Source organism: Pimephales promelas, chromosome 4 (genome assembly GCF_988280905.1).
Source record: "Pimephales promelas chromosome 4, fPimPro1.hap1.1, whole genome shotgun sequence".
NCBI lineage: Eukaryota > Metazoa > Chordata > Actinopteri > Cypriniformes > Leuciscidae > Pimephales > Pimephales promelas.
Genome location: NC_142772.1, coordinates 27,483,877 through 27,509,602, shown reverse-complemented (window position 1 = coordinate 27,509,602; position 25,726 = coordinate 27,483,877). Strand labels below are relative to the sequence as shown.

At 36.5% G+C, this 25,726-nt stretch overlaps 1 protein-coding gene across 6 annotated transcripts in view; it reads right to left on the bottom strand.

Annotated features, from left to right (window-relative positions):
* The window catches only part of wdfy3 (WD repeat and FYVE domain containing 3), a 73,295-nt gene that overhangs the window by 33,777 nt on the left and 13,792 nt on the right, over nt 1-25,726 (bottom strand). For 5 of the 6 annotated variants that reach the window (XM_089130203.1, XM_089130200.1, XM_089130201.1 and 2 more), the window contains exons 3-17: nt 24,324-24,447; nt 22,688-22,797; nt 17,686-17,847; nt 17,406-17,598; nt 16,833-17,019; nt 15,024-15,190; nt 12,846-13,313; nt 12,252-12,350; nt 10,646-10,839; nt 9,538-9,995; nt 8,307-8,390; nt 6,423-6,594; nt 4,993-5,207; nt 1,847-1,959; nt 237-471 (exon numbers count right to left, since the gene is read on the bottom strand). In XM_089130203.1, the coding sequence (XP_088986329.1) occupies nt 237-471; nt 1,847-1,959; nt 4,993-5,207; nt 6,423-6,594; nt 8,307-8,390; nt 9,538-9,995; nt 10,646-10,839; nt 12,252-12,350; nt 12,846-13,313; nt 15,024-15,190; nt 16,833-17,019; nt 17,406-17,598; nt 17,686-17,847; nt 22,688-22,797; nt 24,324-24,447 (2,981 nt within the window). The remainder of the gene's footprint in view (nt 1-236; nt 472-1,846; nt 1,960-4,992; nt 5,208-6,422; nt 6,595-8,306; nt 8,391-9,537; nt 9,996-10,645; nt 10,840-12,251; nt 12,351-12,845; nt 13,314-15,023; nt 15,191-16,832; nt 17,020-17,405; nt 17,599-17,685; nt 17,848-22,687; nt 22,798-24,323; nt 24,448-25,726) is intronic. The other variant, XM_089130205.1, reaches the window with a different exon arrangement.

Below are 25,726 nucleotides of genomic sequence, written 5' to 3'. Positions count from 1 at the left end.
GAGATGTAAGCGTATTTCAAGCCTCTGTTTTTCCGTGAGCTTTAAACTAGGTCAAGCTTTTAAAAGCACAACACCAGATAAATGTTTGACTGACGCATATATCTGATAAACACATTCTGAACTGAAGCCAATAAATCTCTGATGCCTAAATGGGTGTCTGCCTGCAAACAGTGACTGTGCAAACAATCTTTATCTTCAAAAGATAGACTAGGCTCGACTAGTGCCGACGGCCTTACCCGAATCCCTCTAATGACGTGTCGAACTCCACGAAGGCGGGCGTGACGGATGACCCGTGGAGACGGATGTCATGGGGCGTCGTCATGGAGACCAGGCACTTGACTCGGGTGAGGGGCACGGTGCTGCCCTCAGCTGATCGCACCAGACTTCGACTGATCCGGTACTGGCTATTGTCCTCATTAATTGTGAACACGCTATCCGGCCCAAAACCCTCCATGGACAGGGTCATGCTGTCTGGAGGTGCAAAAGGTCAAATGTACAATTAGCTGGTCCCGTAAACTCTCCTGCTCGCTTAGTATTACACTGTTAATTAGAATGAGTTAATGGTCAATTGTGATGTAAAATAACAGTTATTTCTGTTAGTGTAAGTGACTTATACTTCACCTCAACCATATTATTAGGAACAGGAATATGTGCTGTTTATATTTATTTTTAAAGAAACATTAGGAGGCACAAATCCTATGTATCTGTTAGATATGTTTGGTAAACTACTATCTAGCATCACATGTTCCTTTTTTTATTAACAAAATTTAACAAAATTTGTCTATTTAATTTCTATGTTTTTCTATAGTTTTATAATAAGTAACATTATATTTTAATTATTTACATTTATTTATTTATTGAAAACAAGAAAATCATTATCACCCAATATATTACCCAACACTGAATGTCTCAAATTTTGGTAACAGGGAAAAAATAAAAATCTCACATAAATTAAACTGAAAATAAAAATTAAAAACACTCATAATATTTAGTCTGCCCTCCTGAGGTTCATGATCAAAATTCGAAAATGTTTAAGTACCCATCTCATTTTACTAGCCACTAGTTAAAATAATAATAAAAAAATAAAACATATTTCATTTTAGGATATATTTTGTAGCCTATTTGTGAAAGTACCTTATATAAAATATTCAGTCAATTTATCAAGAATTCCCATACATAATAAATGTCATTTCACTTTCACCCAATGTTGATGTTTAAAGATTCAAGCAGTAAAACAGAAAGGTCAAAAACTGAATGCTAAAGGTATAAAAATCATGTGTGTGTTGAATGTTGTACATTTGTCACTGTACAAGAACCTTCCTGTGCCGTAACATCTTTTCATCCTGTTTAAATTAGAGTTCACTTAAATAACCTCATTCAGACATGATCTGCTGTGGATATAACCAACAAAAATATCTGGGTTTACTGGACCCTGGACACACAACAGTACTCCTCAGACTTTCTACTAAGCAAGCAGGAAACCTTTAAATTAGCGAGTTCAAAAAGGACTCGCTGGACATGGAGAGCTTGGAGCAAAGTAATTTCACTGGTAATTAGGGAATCTGGGAACTCATCTCCGGCAAAACCCTGTTCAATTGAACGGCTCTCAGCTGGCAGAGTCGAGGAGACTGAGAGGAGAATGTTTTGTTTGATTCTGATGGTGATTGATGGCATTTCACCAAAGACCACAGTCAGTGAAGCCTGAAGTAATGTCCCTCCTTTCACTGGCCCACAGAGAAACCACAGAGACAAGACCACGTAACACTGACACAAACTGTTTAAGGGATGGTACAAAAGCACACTGACAGTTCTAACAGTCTGTATGCATTCTTTTTTTTCTCCTTACTTCGCATTTCAGCTTCATAGCTGAGGGAGCTCGGCTTGTGGACCCGATACTGCTTCAGGAGCTTTTTGTCCCAGGCACCGCAATTCAGAGGATTCCCTAGTCGTAAAAATTCCCTGGAATATAAATAAAAACATTTTATAGCAACAGCAATAACCCACACAATAAACAGTTGGCTGATCTTCCAGCATAACAACACCACATTAAGAAATAGATTAAGACAAAGACCATAAATAATACAAATAAATGCAATTAAAAACATATTAAATAACAACAACAAAAAAACAATACACAGTTTTTCTTCTTTGTCGCCATCTCTGTTCGAAATATGCAATTGCAGTCATTTGCGGAATTATCAACTTTACACGAGTTGTGTCTCGGCACGGCACTGCGCGGATGAATCCAATGTTTGAGGAGAGTGTGAGACTGTCCGTCACCGCACAGGTGTAGATACTGGCATTCAGAATCACAGATTATACTTTTTGGAAGTATGACCAACTAAATAATTTCCACTGGAAAATGTCATCTGAACATGTAACATATGAAGAGTTGAGATGCAAAAGCCTCTAAATGCCATTTGAAATTTTCTTCTTGAAAAATTATGATTTTTATCAAACTTGTATATTTAAGTTCAGTAATTTCACTTAAATAACAATAGATAGGTAATCTTCATTGCCATTTAAGTGAAATTACTGAACTTAAATATACAAGCTTGATAAAAATGATCATTCTAGAAGAAAATTTCAAATGGCACTTAGAGGCTTTTGCATCTGAACTCTTCATATACTTTATTTTGTTGACCAACTAAGGGGAAAAAAGCATTGCAGTAAATCGTGCTGATAAAATCTAACAATCGCTAATCATACGTAAAAAACGTGCAAATTATCCTTTGATTTCAAATTGTTCATGTTAACAACATCAGCATTGAGTGACTACATTTAATGCCCTTCCGATATTTATCCTTGTTTTCCCCAGTCTCTTTTTTTCTGTAGCCACTCCAAAGTCTTTTTACAACGGGTGAGTCTCCAGTTGGTGATTGGCGTTTGAACCTTTCTGGATCCACCATCAAATTGATAAGTATATTTATATCAAGCGCTGTGAGAAAAGGCTGTAAATCTCCACCTCCAGCATCCTCACACACAATATAGCTAATATTGGCCGAGACTCTCTTATGTGTACAGATTGACGTAATGGTGCAAACACATGCTCGAATCTCCTGCGGAAATCCACCAGTACCACTGGAGTAAAAACATTACAAACTCACCGCTTTGAATTGAGCTAAGGCAAGCAGATACGTTTTGAACACTGGCTGGTTATGTACTTGCTCAAATTAATTTTGGATAATTTTTAAACCAAAAAAGTAATGGACTGCAGCTTTAATTAAATATTGTTATTATTATTATTGTATCTATTTGCAGAAGGATTTTTCCAGAGCTGACATTTAAACCAAGATACAAGGCATGGTTTGATTCCTCAAATGAGCTGGAATGAACTGCTGTTTTGTTTTTTATTTTGTGGTGAACAGAGTCTGCATCCTTCATCACGTCTGACCAGCCATGCGGAAAATTAAAATCGCTAATCCGTTTGACTTGGAGACCCGTGGAGAGCTTTGAATAATATTAAGATTTGTCAAATTTGATCATTTTCCTTTTATGCAAACGTGCAGCTGTGATAAGATTGGATCAGAACAGACTGAATCGTGCAGCCAGACTTTAACTGATTGGTACTTGTACAAACAAAAATCAGTTCAAAAGAGCTCACATGTGGGAGACTAATCAATAAAAGGCTGGGGGCAGAAACATGCTCCATTAAGAATCTATTCATAAATATTCATCACTTAAATAAATATTTCTGAGGCCTTGAGATGTACTGGACAAAGAGCTGGCCCTCTAATCTGCACTGTATCAGTTGTGTAATGTACTGTATTGTACTAGCAGCAGGGAGGGCCTCAAGTACAGCAGTGGTTACAAGTACAATGCAATATCACTTGTGAAGAAAACATCCACAATTTCAAATGAAAGTCGCTTGCTGAAGCTGGCCATTCTAGCGAGACCTTATCTCTGTATTCCCGGGACATTCATGCCATCGGAGAAGGTGTTTTCTGTCGGAGGTCTAACTCAACAGGCTGCGCTCCAAACTAACCCCACATCATGTAGAGATGTTACTGTTTTAAAATAAAAACTACACGTGTGGATTAAGGTAGGCCTGCTATTTGTATTTGACGAAAAAAAAATGCAATTTTTTCAAAGCTTCAAACTGATTTACTGATTTCTTTTTGTCATCTTAATTTGTAAATTATTAAGTTAAAAAATGTTTAGTGTAGGCCTATTTTATGTTTTTTTTTTATTTATATTTTTTTATTCTGTTTTTCTACATTTGAATGTGTCATGTGAATGTGATTATTATTATTAAAATAAACCCGTGAAAAAAAAAAAAAGTTTTGTATTTTTAATGGGTCACTACGGAGCCCCTAAAGGGACCTTTGCAAAAAAAGAAAAACTAATTGCGTGCGCACGAGAAATGTATTGCATGCTCTTGTGTGCATGCATTACAATTTCCGGTTTGCGTTATAGCATCATTAATGCAAATGTGGAACTAGGAATGATATGTACGGAGTTTATTTTTCATCAATAATCGCAGATTGCAAAATGGAAGAAGTATTTATTGAATTTTTAAAGTTAGTTTAAATTTGTATTCTAAAAAGATAGGATCAAATTGGAGTTTTATACAAAAAAAAATACATTCAGTTGAACTGAAAGAAGAAAGTGAACGTCTAGAATAGCTATGTTGTACATGGGTTAATAGTTTGGGTTCATTAATGTTACAAGTAGCAAATTATATTAATATAAAATTAAATACCCTGTTAAATAATGTGTTTGAGAGCCGTTTAGCACTTCGACTTTAGAAATGTTTTATAACATTTATAGCCTTTTATAGCTTTTTATATATAAAATATATATATCCTATATATATAAAAATAAATATTAATATATATTCATTAGGCCTACCTAGGGATATAATTATTTAATTCAATAGGCTATTAAAATATTTATCACTTAACAGTTAATACTTGGTTAACGAGTGGCGGTTGTCGGTCAGGAAAATTAACCAAAATGAGCATCCCTACTTCTGAGCAAACTTAGACTCACCTGAGCACCATCGGCTGTAGGGCCTGGGAGGCCAGACGCTCAAACATCCTTTGCAGCGGTGGGTGGAGTGGGTGATCTTCGTCTCCCAAAGCGCAGCTACATCGCTGAAGCAAGCGTGAGTGCAGACCTGTCTCACACAGGATCTGCTGGTTTCTCTCCGAATGCACCAACAGCTGCAGAATGTTAGCAACAGCTAGCTGCAGGTCCAGAGCATGCTAAGGAGCAGAGCAAGGGTGAAGGACACTTAGTAGTACACTTAATTCAGATAAACACTGACAATATGAAATTTAACATTCACATTGCAGTGGCACAAGCCAAACATAGAATGCTATCACTAGTCAAGTAGGTTCTGTGGACAATCATCATCACAGGGACAACAAAAACATCAGTGTATCAGATTCTCATTGTGATCCCTGCAGTCATATCTAAAATGGTCTTAATATTTAATTTATTTGATATCCTATGAGAACTTTACTTAAACCAAATTTCTTATAGGCCTGATTTCAGAAGATACAACCCTTAAATGAATGCTCTAGGACTAGGTTACATACAAATTCATTCATGTCATCAGCATGCCACATTTGCTATTAATTGCCACAGAATATAATTTCAATTTGAGCCAATGTGTTGTCTCTCATTCTTCCATTGTATGCATGTTACTCTCTAGATACTCTTTGTACCTCTCCAGGGAGCAGCTTAGATTCGTTTCTGTGGTAATCGTGGCAAACATAACAAAAATTCTGTAGATAGAGCTTAACTGGGAACACGCCTTTACACAAAATCCCAAGAAGACAATTTTATTCTGATAAAATCCCTCAATGTTGGCAACTTACAGTAGGTGAAAAAAAAGCATACTTGGCTAACAAATCATTAAACTAATAAGTGTGAACAAACTCAAAAAAAAGCACTCCTTGGTCATTTAAAGTTTATAATATGGCTGCATATTGAGACAGCCTTCATCCCACATTATCACTAAAAAGCTTACTGGTAATTTTTTTGATATTTAAAAAAAAAAATCATATGCTCACCAAGGCTGCATTGATTTGACCAAATAATTTCCTTCAGAAATCATTCTAATATTCGGATTTGAATATTCAACTCCTAAATATTTTTGGTGGAAACCAGGATACATTGTCACTTATGATCAATTTAATGCATCCTTACTGAATAAATTTTTTTTAAGTATTTAAAAAAAAAATCTAATTTTGCTGACCATAACAAACATTTTTAAGGGCAGCATCATAGATACAGCAAAGTACTGTATATGGCCATATTTGATGCTGACAAGCTCAGCAACACATTCTTATCAATCCTAGAGTAGCTACAAGTCAACATTAAGATTTTGCATTAGGCATTCCCATGTAGACACCAAACAATGTGTCAGTTCACTAGGTTTTGAGACAGAGCCTAAGTCTACAAGAAACTCGTACCTCAGGCTGTGTGTCAGAAGAAACGGAGGGTAGGAGGTCGATCATTGCCAGCACTGCTCCAGGGTGGATGACTACAGGGTCTGAAGAATGCTGGAACTGAATCCCCGAGTGCAGCTTCAGGTCCGTTATGGCTTTACTAGAAGCAGAGTTGGATGAGCTGTGGTAGCCATGTCTATCGGGAAAGAAAAAGATCACTTATTGTCTCTTCTTAGTCTCATAACTTAGTGACAGTGTGTGAAAAGAGTAATTCACTTACACATTTTGGCTTGGCCATATAATTTTCCAGATAAAAGCTAAAACGGTGAAAAAGCTTAGACAGCTTTTTGAAAGAAGGATTTTTTGGTCATAGTTACTTAACTTGCTCTTAATACAACACTGAAATTCCATTTAAATAATATCAGCTTTGATATAATGTTACTTATGAATCAAAACTCCCCTCAGAGAGTTTGAAATTACTGAAAAAAAGCTGTCAGCACGACCAGAAGAGTGGAATTTTTTGCAACTGCAAAGCTTTATGGGTAAGCAAAGTAGCTCAACACAGCAGATGAGATGGTGCAGAGGAAGATGAAAGCATGGTCAAGGAGATGATCAAGGAGAGGAAAAGTGAGAAGAAAATTACAGAAGGCAATCACTCTGATCAGAGGGAAAAGATGAATAACAGTATATCCCGTAAGTTTTCTACGACAAGCAATTTGTCTGTTCACACTGAAAACCAAAATGTAGCCTGGCACTGCACGATGACAGCCAGTTATAAAATATTTTAAGTTTAATGGACAACTATAAGGAGCAAGATTTTGAAACAATGACATTTCTGTCTAGGCAGGGCTCCATACATGTTATCAGCTAAATTTCCTGTAGCTTGTTGGGGCTTGGTAGAGAGAAAATTAGACAATTCCATGTGATATCTGTTCAGATTAATACATACTAAAATTCTACACATTCTTTTGTCTAAATAAATAAAAAAATAATAACAAGCATCACAAAATTATAAAGTACAATATAAAACAATTATATTAATTTTAAGCTCTGCTAAAGATTAAATTGAAGAGCATTCTTAAATTATTAGTTTATGATACATTAACTTTAGTGAGCGTTAGATGCTGTTAAAAGTAATCAAATAGTGAAAATGAACATGATTAATTAAACTCATTTGTTTTATTAAACATCAACAGATTTACACAACCTTTCAAATATATGTTGATGTTATAGTGTATTTACATATAATATTACTAAGTAATATTGATTAACTACATGTGCTTACTATAGGATTATCTTTATGGTTAGTTACTTGTAATTGTGCATAATGTACTATTATTAAAATATTATGTGAATTAAAGTTTTACCTTCAACACTGATAATAATTGCTATACAATTACAATAGTTTCTTAAACACCAAATCAGCATATTATAATGATTTCTGAAGGAAATGACATTTAAATATATATATATATATATATATATATATATATATATAAAATATTTTACAATAAGACTGTTTAACTGTATTTTTGATCAAATAAATGCGGCCTTGGTGATCTGAAGAGACTAAGAAAACTATTTTTAATCTTATCCAAGACTTTTGAATGGTACTGTATTTATGTGCATTGTGCAGTACGATCATTTTAAAATCTCTAATATTGCCAGATTCCCGGTAAGGTCCCAATATAGTACATAATCCCTATAGTAAATGGTGACAGTAAATGCTCACTTTAATTTTGGAGCAAATACAATCCCAGAAATAAAATAACCAAGGAAGGTGTAAGAGGAACGCGAACAAAGGAAGGAAGAGAAAGGGAAACAGACTGGGAAAATGGGTCCGGTCACTCGACAAGCACAGAAGAGAAAAAGAGAGGGAGAAAAGGAAGAGGTGGCAGAAAGCAGTACCTCTTCCTGGCGATTGCTGGCGTGCCCCAAGGAGAGGGCAAGGAGGTCTCCTGAGTCAAGCAGGGGGGCACCTGCTCGGCACGACTACAACGATTCAAAAACACGGACACGCGGAGTCACGACCAAACAATCAACATAAAGACAGACCAGGCGTTCACACAGCCATACAAACACAAACAGCAGGTCCATACCACACACACCCAACGTGTGCAGCAAGGCAATGCCAGAGGTTAAGAGAGACAAAGAAATGAGAAAAGAGCAAGAGAGGGAGGCAGTTAGTTCCTGTTGAATTACAGCTCAAGGCACAGCACATAGAACTCAGAAGAACTACAGATCATGCAAAACTAACAAAAACAAAAGCCCAAAGCACAGCTACAGTCAGCATGGGAAGGCCATGACTAACAACAACAATATATTAATGCAGCATTTCTCAACTGGTGGGCCGCAATGTACAGTTAAAGCTACAATAACAAATGTAATTCTACATTTTTCAAGACTTAATTTTGAAAGACGTTTGTGAAAGCTATTCACACTTCTGTCAGAGAGCCTGAGAAGAACGTTCTCCCGATTCAGTATCTGTGGTCAGATGAGATGTTGTCAGGCTATATGTCAGTGTCATTACTCTAACGTTATATTTTCGTAACTCGTTACGGAATGAAAAGTCTCTCAAACTTTTTTGTCCTGTCAGCCGTTATACTGTGCTCGTTGTGCACACTCTTCAATCGTAAATGCATGCTGTATATCACTTCAAATAAAACTCAAAAGAGACTGAGCTAGTTATGTTGTCAATTGAAATAACCAAAAATAACACTTTTTTTTTTAAGTTTGGATTTTTTTTGTGTGTGTTGTAAATATAATTTATTCTGAAGCAATTTTCTCATCAGTGTTCAGTCAGCTTTGATATATTTAAATCTGCATATTGTAATATCTGCACCTTTTCGGTGCAAATATTTTACTGCGTGTCTTTAGTAAAACCTGACAGTAGCGCAAGCTGTTCGTAAATCTTGCCCTTAATTCTTAAAAGTATTTTCATGTGTAAAATGTACTCAACTGAATCACACGAGACACCCATCCTCACTAAAGTCCTATTAAAATGTCTCAATAAAAGTGAACTGCTCCCTTGAAAAGATGGATTTCATTTTCTTTTTTTCAGCCATGTTACTGATATCTCACCAAAAAACATTGATCTTTTCTATCCATTAAGAAAAGAAAAACTTCCATTTATACACACCTGTCAAATGAGTCGGTGGCCATCTTGTACAGGTAGATGAACAGCTTGCTGCAGTGCTTGAGTGTGGGACACACGTTTTCTGCAGGTATGATCTCATCCTCCAGTAACCGCTGGAATGGCTGGGCATTTGAAGGAAAGACAGTTGCTGGACCAACTTTCTTAGCATCAGAAAAACATCCCAAAAGTCGCACTGCATCGGCCAGCTTCTCGTACTGGATCTCAGTGCGAAAGAAGTGTGAGTTGGCAGGGTCATAACGCATGGCTGCTGTTAGAGTGCAGAATACGGTGTGTAGAAGTTCGAAGACTTTGTTCTGGTTGACCTTCTCCCAGCCGCTAACAGGTGGAGAACAGAGAGAACGCTCCATGGCAACCAGCAGTGAGGTCACGTACACAAAGCCGCCCACCTTGCGGAAGACGGTACGTGTACGGTGGTTCTCGCGCAGCACAGCCAGCAAAGCCTAATGAGAAACAAAGTTTGTCAAGTAAATCCAAATTTAAATCATATGGATGGAAGTTAAGTGTGCAACAAGGATGCTCCTCACTATACAACTATTTAAAAGTTTTGGTTCAGTGATATTTTCTTTTCCCTTTTTTGTTCAAAGAAATTATATTTTATTCAGCAAGGATCCATTAAATTGATTAAAAGTGGCAGAAATCAGAATTATTTAAAGAGAATATTTAAACTTACTAAATATTTAAATTTACAAAAATAAAAATAATATTTAATATAGCTGCGAACAGCGATTACGGGCCCAAGCTGGTGGCACCGCAACACCGGTTTACAGACTTTAGTACAAGATTTACCAAACTTTTTTTTTTTTTAAGAAAGTGATATATATATATATATATATGATTTATCATTATTATACTATTATATTAGATAACATTGAATATCAATGGACCAAAATTTTATTTACCAAACTGAAACATTTTTATCAGTAGGTCTCCCATTCGGCAAAAAACTGCAGTTGTTTTTTCAACAATTTTTTCAACAATTTCAATGGGCGGATATTTTTTTCCTATATTTGCTCCATTGTCACTGCACCTGTAACCAACTTGGGCAGCATGTGCACACTTATTTCTTCTCAGAGTCTTGAATGTGCCTCACCCGCAGAATGTCAGTTTTGAGCTGTAGTTCTGTTGACGGTGCGGAGTGCATAAGGCCGAGCAGAGTGCCCATGTCATCATCTCCAGAAGACGACAGCACCAGCTGCTGAATGATCATCAGAGCGTGCTCACGACACTGACGATACTTCACAATGTTGTGCACACACCGTGCTCCGCCAAACTCACGGAACAAACCTGAGAGATTGAGATTCTATTGTTAAAAATTCATACGTTTTTAGACAAGCAGTTTTGTGATTCAACTTTATAGCTTGGCAAGATCTTTAATGTATTGTTTGTGTAAATATTAGACGCATCAAAACAGGGATGTAGATTTAGGATTGACTGATCACCTCATTGGCAGTGCCATGTTTGAAATTACTCACTTTAGTCGTTTTCTGTAACAAAACCATTCTGATTGGCTTCCAATGAATAAAGCATGAGAACATCTCTGAGACTATCAGCAGCCATGATACAGAGGACAAATGATTAGAGCTGAAGTTAAGAGTGTTCCTTAACCAGAGACCTGACTCATCTCCGAGAGTGAGACTACTGCAGGGCATGTGAGCAAGAAAATGAATTTTGACTTGCATAGAAAAGGAGAAAAAGTGCATAAAAAAAGGAAAAACTGGAGCACAATAATGCAATTATAATAAAAGCCAAAGAGGTTCACTGGAAAGTTTTTAAAAAAAGGCAATGTCAATAACGCAGTAACATAATGATGGTCCCTATGCAAAACGAAGCATTGAGAACTTTGTAAGTGTACAGACCGTTTAATAAGAAGATATTTTACGAAGACAGTTCACTTCGCGTATACAGACAGGAGCCATCTTAAAAAATAGTCTCGATAAGTCGATCCCCGAACGCCGTTCATACAGTTCAGAAGTTCGCTGAACTTCATACAGTTCAGCTCACTCAGCACGACGTTCGTGGTTTGACTTATCGAGACTATTTTTTAAGATGGCTCCTGTCTGTATACACGAAGTGAACTGTCTTCGTAAAATATCTTCTTATTAAACGGTCTGTACACTTACAAAGTTCTCAACGCTTCGTTTTGCATGTATGGAGCCTCATTATGTTACTGCGTTAGTGTGGGGCTATTTTGAGCCTTGTTAGTGGTATAAACTAGCGATTTCTTTTTACTTAGTCAATGCCCCCATTGCTAGCATTATAAGCTAAACAGTTTTTAGAGATAAAACTCTTTACATTCGATTATCATGAAAACAAATCTCAGAGAACGGTTGACTATGTACCGATGTCTTATTAGACCAAAGGTTCATTGTTCGCCAGAGTTCTCCTTTAAATTATTGGCTTTGCAATTCTGCGTAAATCTGCAGAGTTTTCTAGACAGATGCAGTGTGGCCGTGTGATTATGAACAAAAGTAGCTAAAGAGGAAGAGACATAACACCAAAACTACTGAGTCGGTCTAAATCCATGCCTACCGCGCACCATTTCCTCTTTCAAAACCCAGCAAGTTGGATCTAAATTCCATTCCCCTCTCTCTATACCTTCCTATCTCAGAACAGCCAAAAATGTAACTTTAAAAAAAGAAAAAAGTAAATCCTTCACAGAGATCCCGTTGAAGGAAACAGCTGTGCAACACATTTACCTGCATTGGTGTTCGAGCCTTGCAAGAGTACTGTAAGTGTCTCCATGACAAGCCAGGCAAGCTGCTTTTGCTCTTCAGCCACATTGTTCTTGGCATCACCTGACCACAGTGAGCGGGAGAAGTAAACAAAGAATGAATTAAAACCATTATCAGCACATTATTGTTAACTAAATACAAAACTGACACCTTTACAATGTGTTAACTGAAATAAAGCTGAAATAAAAATAAAAAATAAATATTAGATGAAAAACTTACAATCAATAAAAATCTGAAACGTTGTTCTGGCAACTAGCTGAAATAAAAATGTAAGTACTAAAATGACTAAAACTTAAAAAAAAAATATATAAATATTAAACAGTTATTGAAAAAATCTAAACTAATCAAATAAATTACTAAAACACAATAAAAATCTGAAAGAAAAAAACTAATATATATATAATATGATAACAAATACTATTGTAGTATAGTATAATATAATATACTACATACATATACTATATATATATATATATATATATATATACACAGTATATTGTGTGTTTGTGTGTGTATTATTCGTATTTATTTAAATGTAGTTAAAAAAATAAGTGTTACCCTGCTCGACATGGGCTTGCGTTGGGTCTTTCAACAGCGCTGCATATTTGTGGAGCAGGTTAACTAGCACTTCTAGCAGTCCAACTTCTCGGAAGACATCACTGAAGACGGGATGATGACGCCCAAGCTTGAGAAGAGTGCGAGTGGCTGTGATGCTGCATCCATAAGAAGTGCTCGACTTTAACAGCACGCTAACGCTAAAAAGCTCCTTGCATGGTACATAATTAAGCCCGAAGACAACAAACTCCAGCAGCTCAAAGTACTTGGACTGCACCTCCGGTAGCTTTGTTACTCGCTCTGCAAACTGTGACAGTGCATGCTGTGCCTCTAAGATGAAATAGTTGGCGTAGTCGGCAGCATAGATATTGGCGATGGCTTCAAGGATCATACGTGCTAATCGACCACTCTTTGCCTTCAAGAAGGCATTCTGAAGCACAGAAAAAGCATGGATGTTCCTGACCGTGTGGCCTGAAAAGAAAAATCAAACTATTAAGTAAACGGTTCATGGACAATGGGGAAAAAAACAATCAATACATTATTCAAAATGACTCCCATTGTGTTTCATAGAAGAAACAAATTCATACAGGTTTCGGACAAAATGAAGGTGAGTAAATAAGAAAAGTTTGTATTATTAGTTTAACACCACATACAAGTAATCCTAATGACAGTATGAATCTGTAGAAACTCCTGTGACCTTTGGTGGACTCTTGCATAGCTAGTAACCGTACATATTTTCATTTCCTCTTCATCTGTGCGCAGATTCCATAGAAGTCTATCTTCGTGACAACTTTTAAAAAGTTATGTTGTAAACAAGATGTCAGTAACATATAGTAGCCCATAACACTCATAACAGTGTTGTAGACAAGACCAGCTCATTCAAGTATGAGATTAAGACCAGAAGTTCAAGTGAAGACCAAATCCACAAGACCAAGACCATGAAAATAGGGTCTTGGACTCAAGATCGAGGACCAAGACCAAAAATTTTTTTTTCTTGGACTCAGATTCAAAGCCCATTTTCATAATCCCGCTTCTGTACTCTGTCTTGACTCAGACTCGAATGAGCTGGTCTCAACTAAAACACTGCTGAATTGCCTCCAAAAGTGAATAGGAGGTCTGCAACAGATGTCCTTTGTGCATGTTTCTGGGATGTCTCTTTGCATTAAATTAATTACTGAAATTTATTGCTTCATTGGCTCTTTCTGAAGTCATTATGCTCTTTAACTAAGCTTCAAGAAAAACGTACAGTATGCAATATTAACTAAGAACACCCAACCATCATATGATTACAGAGCAACACAAGTCAGTCCTCCAACCCTTAAAAACAAAGTCTTGTGCATTCAAACTTTATGAACTCTCTCTGCAATAAGCGATGATGCTGGCTGCATGAAAATGCCAAACTAAAAAGAAGGGAAGAAACTATCTCTGTGATTAGCTTGTTGGAAAAGAGGAAGTCTTGATGTGACTGGGTGCATACACAACATTATCTGGCGCCATTATTTTAATTACAGCATTTAATGGCTCTTGGCGAGGCATAAGACAACCCAAACAAATAACCTAACCAGATTACACAGTAGGTGTCAGCCGTTTGCCTCCTTCTGACCAATTAATGCCATTTACAGCCAGTGAACACTAATGTTTTAATTCTCCCTCAGAAACCACAGGCCCTTCTCCCTGCTTGACTAAAAGAGTCATCTAGCTAACGAAAGGAGGCAGCAGCAGAATACCGCTAATCTCTCACTTCAGAATACTGCTAATCTTCTCACTTAAATCTCTTGGTTCCGAAAGTCATTGATTACAGCTTGTTTAATTCATCCAGCTAGTTCTTAAAAAAAGGTTTGACCATCATAACCATACATTTTAAAATCTAATCTGATCTAAAATAAAATAAATATTTTGTAGAGAATCACAGTAATAAAAATGTGTATTACAGATGAAATTGAATGATTGCAAATATAGAAGCACACTAAATCTCTGAAGTATTTTACTTATGTAGGCCACTTAAGCCTCAACATTGCACATTTGCCATCTGAATCCTGTAAAGACCTCAATTTCACAATTTTTCCTGGCCGAAGTTCAACATCCCCCGGAATTTCACATCACCAACTTTCACACCCAGCTGTGCAGTGACATAAGTTAAGGGTCTAGTGCATGACCCATGTTATTTTACAGAGGACTAACCTTTCCCAGAAGGCTGTGGAACCACAAAGCCTGGAAGCAGGAAGGGTGCTCCGGTGGTGAGACCAGCTGGCTTCAGCTCACTGACACCGTACGTGGTCAGAGCGGTCACCAGGTTCACCAGGTCCTTTAGAGCATCTTTGGCTTCATCCTCTTTGGCCTGCTCCAACCTAAGATGTACAGCAATTATATCAGGGAACATCACTATTCAAACATATCTGAAATTAAAATGATTATACTGCCTCTTATTGCCTTTACATAACTAATCTTTTGGGTAAACTATCCTTTTTAAGCAAAACCAAAAAAGAAAGAGAACTCAAAAACACTATGAATACTTGTCTTTATTTTTTTAGGAATACTTGTCTTTATCAAGGAACCATTAAATTAATCAAAAGAGATATTGAAGAGAATTTTAATTTAACAATATATTTCCATTCCAAACAAATACTGGTCTTAGGAACTTTAAAGTATCCTGCAAAAAAAATCCCTGTTTCAGCATTGATGAAATTAATAAATGTTACCAAATCAGCATATAAGAATGATTTCCTGAAGAATTATGTCACACTGAAAACTATTAGTTATTTTAAATTGTCAAAATATTTAACAATATTACTGTTTTAATTGTATTTTGACAAAATACAGCCTTGGTGAGTCAAGTCAAGTAAAATGTATTTATATAGCGCCTTTTTACAATGCAGATAGTTTCAAAGCAGCTTTACAGAGATAACAGGAAAATAATGCAGCAAAGTTTGTTTTCAGAAGAAAAAAACATCACAGTCCAGCTTAAGTAAGTTCAATAATGTTTAATTTTGTTGTAAAAAAGTTATTAATTTAGTTAATTTATAAACAGTATATAAACAGGGGGTGGTGATGGGACAGTGGATAAGACACATGCCTTTGGTGTGGGAGGCACGGGTTTGAATGCACGGTGAGACCCCAATGTGTCCCTGAGCAAGACACTTAACCCCTAGTTGCTCCAGAGGCGTGCGACCTCTGACATAAATAGCAATTGTAAATCGCTTTGGATAAAAGCGTCAGCTAAATGTAAATGTAAATGTAGACGCTCTGGAGAAAACCGCTATGTCATCGCCCAGCTCAGTTCAGTTCTCATATAATCTCAGGCAAATCAATATTATTGTTGAATATTAAATTAAATGTTAAATTTAATGTACCCAACTAAGCAAGCCAAAAGCCAATTTCCCAATATTCTTTCTTTTTTTATTATTATTATGCAACAAAGCATATAGATCAATAAAACGATTCGGCAATCACCCTTCTTCAGTGAATCTCTCATTATAATATACTTATTTCAAAAACTTTAAAAAAAATCTTACCAACCCCAAAAGTTTGAACTGTAGTTGGAATAACTGTAGACATAACTGTAGAATATATATATATATATATATATATATATATATATATGAAGAGTTGAGATGCAAAAGCCTCTAAATGCCATTTGAATTTTTCTTCTTTAATGATGATTTTTTTTATCAAACTTGTATATTTAAGTTCAGTAATTTCACTTAAATAACAATTCATAGGTAATTATCATTGCCATTTAAGTGAAATTACTGAACTTAAATATACAGGCTTGATAAAAATGATCATTCTAGAGGAAAATTTCAAATGGCATTTGCATCTGACCCCTTATATATATATATTTGGTAATGAGCCAATGTAATAAGAGGGATAATGTACAGTCATCTGATCATTACTGCAAAATCTTCCTGTCTGGGTTTATATTTAGACAATGACCAGACATTAACCTTCACATTTAAACCATGTAGATTTAAATGTGCAATAAATAATTACCTGATCATAAGATCTATGAGGAAGGTGTAGCCCTGACACATGCGGAAGTCATCCAGCAGTATCTGAGAGACATCACTGGAGTCCTTCAAGAAACAGGAAAGCCCAGCAAACATCTCCACAATCTCCAGAGGAGAAAGGTCATCTGACTGCTGCATGTTCTGGATGCACGTCGACAAGCACTCTTTCTCTGCAAGAACAAATAGTGTCAAGTTGGTTGAGAATTTCTAAGGACTTTTTTGCCATAAACCAATACATTTGGTATAAAAATAATTAAACAACACCCACACTCACATACTTTAAAGGTGGCGTTAGAAAGAAAGGTTTGTTTTCTATATTAGACTCCTAAGGGCTGAAATTTGAATGCCTCTCAATTAATTGCAAAGCAATTTCTGACAAGAGATGCAACCACCAGACATTAACCTCTGATAACACTAAACGCACAATAGTGACAGTTAAATGGTTATGTAAGGTTAAAATGTTACTAGGGTTCAGTAAAACATTATCAGTATTATGCATCCATGCACAGCAACGGCAGAGAACCAGAGTGAAAGAAGTTGATAGTTAAATCATCACCGTGGATGTACTTGACGACATTGACGCTGAGGCCGTGTCTGGAGATGGTGGTGAGCACCTCTCCCGCGCTCTTCCTCCAGGGTAGGTTGTGGGGGGGACACCAGGAGGTGATGGCACTGAAGAGCAGCTGTAGATCATCCTTCTGGGCCAGCTCCTCTGCCGGAGACACGAAACTGCACAGCTTCACTAAGATCTGAGAAGAGAAATTCACGGTTTGTGTCAAAGTGTGTCTTTTATGGGTATTTTGTGGAGAAAACGCTATTCCTAAAGACAGACAGACCTGGACAAAGACTTTCTGTAGAAGAGCTCTGCGGTCGCCTAGAGGAAGCTCGGTCTGGGTAGCGGCAGGAACCTCGGGCATGTGGGGCAGGTCAAAAAACAAATATAGGCATTTGACCAGCGTCGAGGGCACCGACATGGTGGTCATACAGTCCACAGTTTTCTGCAGAAGCAGAGAAGGGGAGGGATTCAAATTCAGATGATGAGCAGATCATGTTTTTTGCTCCATTCAAGCACTGTCTAATGCAAATAACTGGCAAACCGTTTAATATTTCACAATTCTGGTCACAGATCTAACTGACCCCAAACTCGTGAACGGATTTGTAAATACTCAATTTACAAAAACAAAAAAATCGTTGTCTAAATCCACAATAAATTAGGTGAATTGATGAAAAGCAAGAGGATATAAGTATTGATTGTTTTTTCAGGGTCTCAGGTGAAACCCTGATAACCATATGGTAGGCCTGTGACATCCTCATCCTCACTCCGCTCTAAAGGGGCTCAGGTGGACGTGACTGAAAGGAAATGCTCCAGGTGGGTGGGTCACAGCTTCACTTTTCCCTGCCATGTCACCTGAAGCAGTCTCGCCTCTGACACTAATCAGAGCCGGATCCTGTTACCAGTGCCAATGAAACACTGAAGTGAGAGGATAAAATCCCATCAGACGCTTTTAAGGCAGGTCAGGAAGTTATAGGATTTAGCTCAATCGAGCCAATGATTCTCTCACACACATGTATTGCCCAAACACTTTTTTTCACTGCAAATCCAGTCTGAACCAGTGTGTGCACAGGATACCACACACAAACATGTCTCCCCACAATCGATCAGAAATGGCCATTATTAACGCTCCAAAGCTCTCAAGTAACAATTCTCATTTTGGTAGAAATTAATAATCATACATATTTTTTTCAGGATGAATAAAAACGTTAAAAGAACAGCATTTATTTGAAACAGATATTTTTTATTTAATGTCTCTTTTGACCAATTGAATGTTGAATAAAAGTATTAATTTATAGGGTGGTTAACTTTCTTGTTGTGAATGGGTCTTTGTAATGGAGGTTCCATTACACTCACTGCCTTCATAAGAATGAGACAGCAAAACAGAAGAGACTCATCACTTCTGCATTTTCATTGAAAAAAATAAAAATAAACCAAACCCACTCTCTCAGTCAAAACAAATCACCCTCTCTTTAGTAAAAATTAATGGCTTTTTACATTCAAATAAGAGTTAAGAATAATTAAGGCAGGTTACATTAATAATGCCTCATAGGCAAAATATCCATATGTAAAATCCACAGTTGGACTCCATAAAGCCCCGGATATGGTAGATGGTCAAGGCTTGGTATAGCTTGCTCTGTGGTAGTTTACCTCAGCACGCAGGCATACAGTGTGAAGTCAAGTCGGTGGACATTAACGATGATGTCAGACAGAAAACACCAATAGAAGAGGGACAGAGCAGGAGGATTTCTCACAGGCATCAATGCAAGAGGGGGGAAAAGAAGAGACAAGAGACGGCATCCGTGAGGGTGAAATGAGGGTGCATTGGGAATGTAGAGCATGAAGGGCGTCCTTACAGAGAGAAAAGAAAAGACCTTTGTTGTTTCTGAGGGGCGGGGGGTGTTGCCAAGAGCACCAGTTTTTGTCTCCAACTCACAGCTTGGAATACAAACATATTTCACCCCTCATGTTTCAACATGTTTCACCTCTCAAAACCAGACTACTGCCTGGAAAGAAAATCGTGCAATTCAAACTCATCCAGTTTTATTACAAGCCCTAAATTGTGCCAAATCAGTTGGAAAAGCATTCCAAGAGGTCTGCATTTAGATGGTGGAAATGTGTTTTATCTGCTTCAAAGAGCAGCAAAGAGATATCAACATTAACACAAGAACGTGTTTTCATTATGTATTCCGCGTAAACCAAAAAGAATAGACAGTGCGAGTAAGAGAAAGGACACAGGAAATCTACAAGTCTGCATTCCATATTTTTGTGCACAAGTTCTTCTCGAGGGATTGTATGACCCAAAATAAATATTAGAACTGTGGCTAACAACAGAGTTGAGGGAGATTTGAGTGTTGGCTAAACTTAAGCCAATTAAGTAGGATGAGATACTACATAAAAATAACCTTAAAATCACAAGGACACATGAACATAGATGTCTAATTATAATAGCATGTACACTACCGTTCAAAGGTTTAGGTCAGTAAGACATTTTTCCCCTTGAAGTTAATCCTTTTATTCAGGAAGGATCCATAAAATACAAAAATATTTTGTTTTCAAATAAACACTGTTGTTTTGGTCTTCACAAAAATGTTAATCAGCACAACTGATAACACTGACTATTTAAAGGGTTAGTTCACCCAAAAATGAAAATTCTGTCAGTATTTACTCACCCTCATGTTGTTCCAAACCTCTATGTGTTTATTTGTTCTGCTGAACACAAAGGAAGATATTTGGAAGAATGTTTTAATCAAACAGATCTCATTCCCCATTGACTACCATAGTAGGAAAAATACATACTATGGCAGTCAATGGGGAATGAGATCTGTTTGATTAAAACATTCTTCCAAATATCTTCCTTTGTGTTCAGCAGAACAAATAAACACATAGAGGTTTGAAACAACATGAGGTTGAGTAAATACTGACATTTTTGGGTGAACTAACCCTTTAACACTGATAATAATAAGAAATGTACCATGTGAATATCATGACCATCGCTGTACCATGGTACTGCCACAGCCCTCTTCATAAAGGATCTTATTAGAAGGGCTTCCATTCTTGTGGGAACAGTAGCAACAACATTCTCATTCCGTCAATACAACTACTAAGACTATGGGACATCCACAGACAGCCCTTGATGTAATGATACTCTGCCAATGATGTAACCATTCCCTTGTTACAGAGTAAGCACACTACATGACATGGATATACTGTAGCCCACACAATGCACTAAAAAAGATTGAAAATCACATGCTGCTAATGAATAGACTTCATCGTATATAATATATTCTCCTTGTTATGCATAAAATCTGCATTGGCATTTCCAAAGTGCTCCAAAATCTGAGAAACCCTTTGGGCAATTAGTCAACTCTCCCTGACACAATGACCTGCCCTGGACAGGAAATCCGCACCTCTAAGGTGACTGACATCAAGAGCTTAAAATAAATCTGAAGAGCTTTAGATGAGAGCAGGATCAGTCATCTAATGAATGACATGACAGGAATTTGTCTGTTTGATCGCAACACCTTAGCCACTCAGTACAGAGAGGAAGTGCTTCGGGGAGAAAATAAACAACTAGTAATTGGAGATCATTTATGTAGAGTGCAACTGTTCACGCCTTTTCACAAAGTTCCCTTCAAACAGGCCTTCATAAAGTGACCCATGACTTGGTGGTCATGGCCTCAAGCTGTCCAGGCTTAAGCCATCAACAGCTTGAGAAATCCATGACACCATCCTTACATCGTCACACCAGCAGTGGGTAAGTGGGAAGGCAAGACTTGTGCAAGCATTGTTGGAGAAGCCATCTTTCACTATAGAGTGAGTATTCCTCTTTCCTGCTCTTGATCAAGTCCAAAATTGACTAAAAACATACTTAAGGAAATTTAAACTAGTCCTGGAGGCCTCCACAAGGTTCTCCAGTCTCTCAGTCTAGGAAAAGACAGTGTCCATCCCTGAAATCAGAGACTTGTGTAACTTGAGATAAGGGGTCTTGTTCAGCTGTGAAACTACCATCCACAAGTTCAACAAATCACACATTTTTCTAGTATGGACAAGTGCTGGGTGCTGAAAGACGGATGGCTGATTCCCAAACACAATGCCGTTTATCTTTTTCATACACCACAGGACAAGGACGGGTCCTCAAAACAAAAATTTGGTAGCTAAAAACTTTGAAGGATGTGGCACACCAAGCCGATGCCTAGTTTTCCATTGTCACTAGTTGGAACCACATTGATCATGCTGAATTGGAGGAGGTGGCGGAAATCACTCTGATGAACTGTTCATACACTAAACACTGTTTTGTTGTTCAAAACCTGTATGGGTTTCTTTCCTCTGTTGAACACAAAAAAACATATTTTAAAGAACGTTGGTAATCAAACAGTTGACTGTAGCAATTGACTTTCATAGTAGGGAAAACATACTATGGAAGTCAATAGCTACCGTCAACTGTCAGGTTGTTGGTATAATTGTTTGTGTGTGTTCAACAGAGGAAAGAAACTCATACAGGTTTGGAACAACATGAGGCAGAGTAAATGATGAAAAAATTAATTTCTGGGTGAACTATCACTTTAAGTTCTTAACCTGCACAGATTGGCTTGAAGATAATTGTAGCTCCAATGCTCCTGTACTCAGGTGAGATTATATTTCATGATGTATTTTATCAAAATAATTCACATAAAGTTCTAAGACATTTTTTTGTTTTGTTTTCTAGAAAGATAAAATGTGGGTAAATGTAAAGTGGAATCCAAGCGATGTGGGTGGGTATTCTAAGCCACGTAATGCCAAAATAAAAGGAAAATAATGGCTAAATAAAAACAAAATAAATGCTGTTCTTTTGATCTCTCTATTCGTCAAAAAATTCTTTAAAAAATGATCCCAGTTTCCACCAAAAAACATTCAGCAGCACGACTGATTTCAACATTGATATTAAGAATTGTTTCTTGAGCATATTTCAATTTCATATTTCTTCTGAGGGATCATGTGGCACTGAAGACTGGAGTAATGATGCTGAAAATTCAGCGTTGCCATTACGATACATGAATAAATCACATTTTAAAATATTTTCAATTCAAAATAAAAGTTAATGTAAATTGTAATATTATTTCACAATATTCCAGTTTTTACTATATTTTGATCAAATAAATGTAACCATGGTGAACATTACAGACTTCTTTAAAAAAAAAAAAAAATACTGTATCTGTATATATTTTTCTAGTGCTAATCAAATTTGTTTTCATGTTTCATGCATTTTGTGATTGTTTCATCTGATGCACATTAAACATACAGACCTGTCCTGAGGAGGCCAGCAGGTTGATGGTGTTCAGAAGCATCCAGCCACGGCTCGCCTCCTCGCTCTGATTTACCTCCAGAAACTGGACAATGGCTCTGCTGGCCGCCTCTGTGGGAGGAGCACACACACACACACACAACCAGAATCACTGACGTGTTTAACAGTCTGTGCATGTGGATCAAATCCATTTTCACACGTCAGCTAGTGTGTGACTGGCCTCATCTGGGGAAGGACGCGGAGTCAATTAGAGGTGATGACATGCAGGCGGTTTCATTTCTCATTCATCCATTGCTGCCTCATTTTGAGATACAATACTGTGACACCCCAGTGAATTCACAAAGGACAAGATTTACTCAGAAGAAAACTATTTTCTGCTCCAACAAAAATGTAATTTTATGATTTTGTAAAATCCATAGTCATTAAAAATACAATAAATTTGACATACAGAATAAATACAATATTATTACGTTATGCTTACTTGCTATGACTACAGTTTGAAAAAAAGCAAGTGTTAAACACAAGATGTTTAATAGAGGGTATAAAACCAACTGAAACAGTTAAGCAATTACTCGTTTCAAGACATGCTTGGTGCGGGTTTAGTGAATCTATGCAGCATATGCAGATTACATCACAAGAAATAAACATTACAGTACATTATGTGCCAAGACAAGCTGCCAACACAGTGTGTGGACAGCAGAGTAACTCTGAGACCAAGCCCAGTCTTCCTCAGTCATAAACACAGCTATTAAAGCAAGAAATGAGCTAATGTTAACAAAGGATAATAAATGCTGTAACAAATGAGACCATACTATATTGTCAAGTGTTGTGTTATTAAAAAGTTAATATAAAAACCGGCTTTTTTATGCAATTTAAACGTTTCTATAACTCAGTTTGAGTGTTTATTATTGCATGAATTTGATTAATTAATTGCTTATTAATTTTTTTTTTTTTCGGTTTTTGGTTATAAAAACTTCAATTTTGGTTGATCACAAGTATTTGGCATAAAGTTTGTCCAGATCAACACTCTTAAGTGTATGTAATTTCCAAACAAATATTTATTTATTAAAAAAACTTATTGAAAATGAAGAAGTTAAAAATCACAAAACTTTGATTAAAATCGCTTTTAAAAATAAAAAAATAAAATATTTAATTACATAACAATCAATTTAACATTCATAATATGCTAATTTATGAATTAATTAATGCATTAAAATGAGAAAAAAAATAGGTGAGACTAGTTTTAACCCATCGGGAGTTGATTGGATCGGTATAACATATCATTTATATTTGAAGAGTTCAGATGCAAAAGCCTCTAAATGCCATTTGAAATTTTCTTCTTTAATGATGATTGATATATTTGAATGATAAATTTAATTTCAGTAATTTCACTTAAATAACAATTAATAGGTAATTATCATTGCCATTTAAGTGAAATCACTGAACTTCAATATACAAGCTTGATAAAAATATCATTCTAGAAGAAAATTTCAAATGGCACTTAGAGGCTTTTGCATCTGAACTCTTCATTTATTCATTTAGCAGACACTTTTATCCAAAGCGAATTACAAATGAGAACAATAGAAGCAGTTCAACTAAAAATAGGACAACAAACAGGAAATAGATAGTTGAAGTACCTGTTGATTTATTAGATGCTCTCCGTCTGATCTCAGTCACCATCAACCTGGACACTTGCGTAGTGAACTGCAGTAGGTCTGAAAACTTCTCATTCATGGAGCTCGGTGGAGCGTTCCCAAACACCTGTCACACACACAAACACCATTTACAGAGCTCAAACAACCTTCTTTTCATGCCGTCCTTTTTTCCCCTCTACAAACACGGGGACCTGTTGAGTTAAAGCTGAGATTTAATAAGCAATCGCTCCCTTGATGTCTAAAGAGCTGTGTGCTCGGTTTGTAGTTATTCATCTTTCATTGCAGCAAAGATACATTCACAGGAGCTCTGAAAACTGCTCTTGTTCAGCATTTGGCTCACAGGCTGAGTGTCCAATCAAATTTGTATAAACCACAAACATTCATAAGAGGCACAAGACTGCAATGCTTAAATCTAATATGTCAGCCATCTCGCTGTTTAAAGAAATCAAAATCTGAGACACTGCGGTTTTAATTCTGATTTGCATCGTTTAATGAAGTATGACAGCTTTGTAAATAGAGAGCATGTTTCATCCCACTTCTACAAGTGCCTCTACAGCAGGTCAGCGCTCTTTCGTGCACAATGATGAGGTCATCTGCAGTGTTTCTGCATAATCAATGCTGGATGATTAGCAGCACAATCATGCTCTTCTCCAGCCTGTGAGAGTCACTTGATGTCATAACGACTACTTAGCCTTTGTAAATGAAGTGATCACTTTTGGTTCACTTCTCCTCATTGTTTAGGTTAACATCAAAATCAAAGTGTGGACAATTTGGTTTAATGACAGGTTTTGAAAAAACAAAAAAAAACTCTATAGTGGTTTAAAAATAAAAGAAGATTTTTTTTTAATGTTCTTGCTTTCAAACAATATACAGTTGACTGATTGTGGCATATACATAATCACTACCTTTTAAAAGTTTAAGGTTGGTAAGATTTTCTTGTTTTTGAAAGATGCATCATAAATACAGTAAAAATAATAACATAGTGAAATATAACAATTTAAAATTACTGTTTTCTATTTGAATACATTTTAAAATGTATTTTATTCCTGTGATCAAAGCTGAATTTTCAGCTTCAGTGTCACATGATCCTTTAGAAATCATTCTAATATGCTGATTTGGTGCTGAAGAAATATTTCTATTATTATTAATGTTAAAAAGAGTACTTATTAAAAATATATTTTTGTGATAGTTTTTTGGGGATTCTTTGATGAATACAACGTTCAAAAGAGCAGAATCTATTTGTAAAATAATTTTTCTGCAAAAATATGAGTCTTTGCGATCACTTTTGATCAATTTGATGCATCCTTATTGAATAAAAGTATTAAATTCTCGCCCAGAAAATTCTTACAGACCACAAGCTTGTGAACAATAGTGTAAAAATTTAG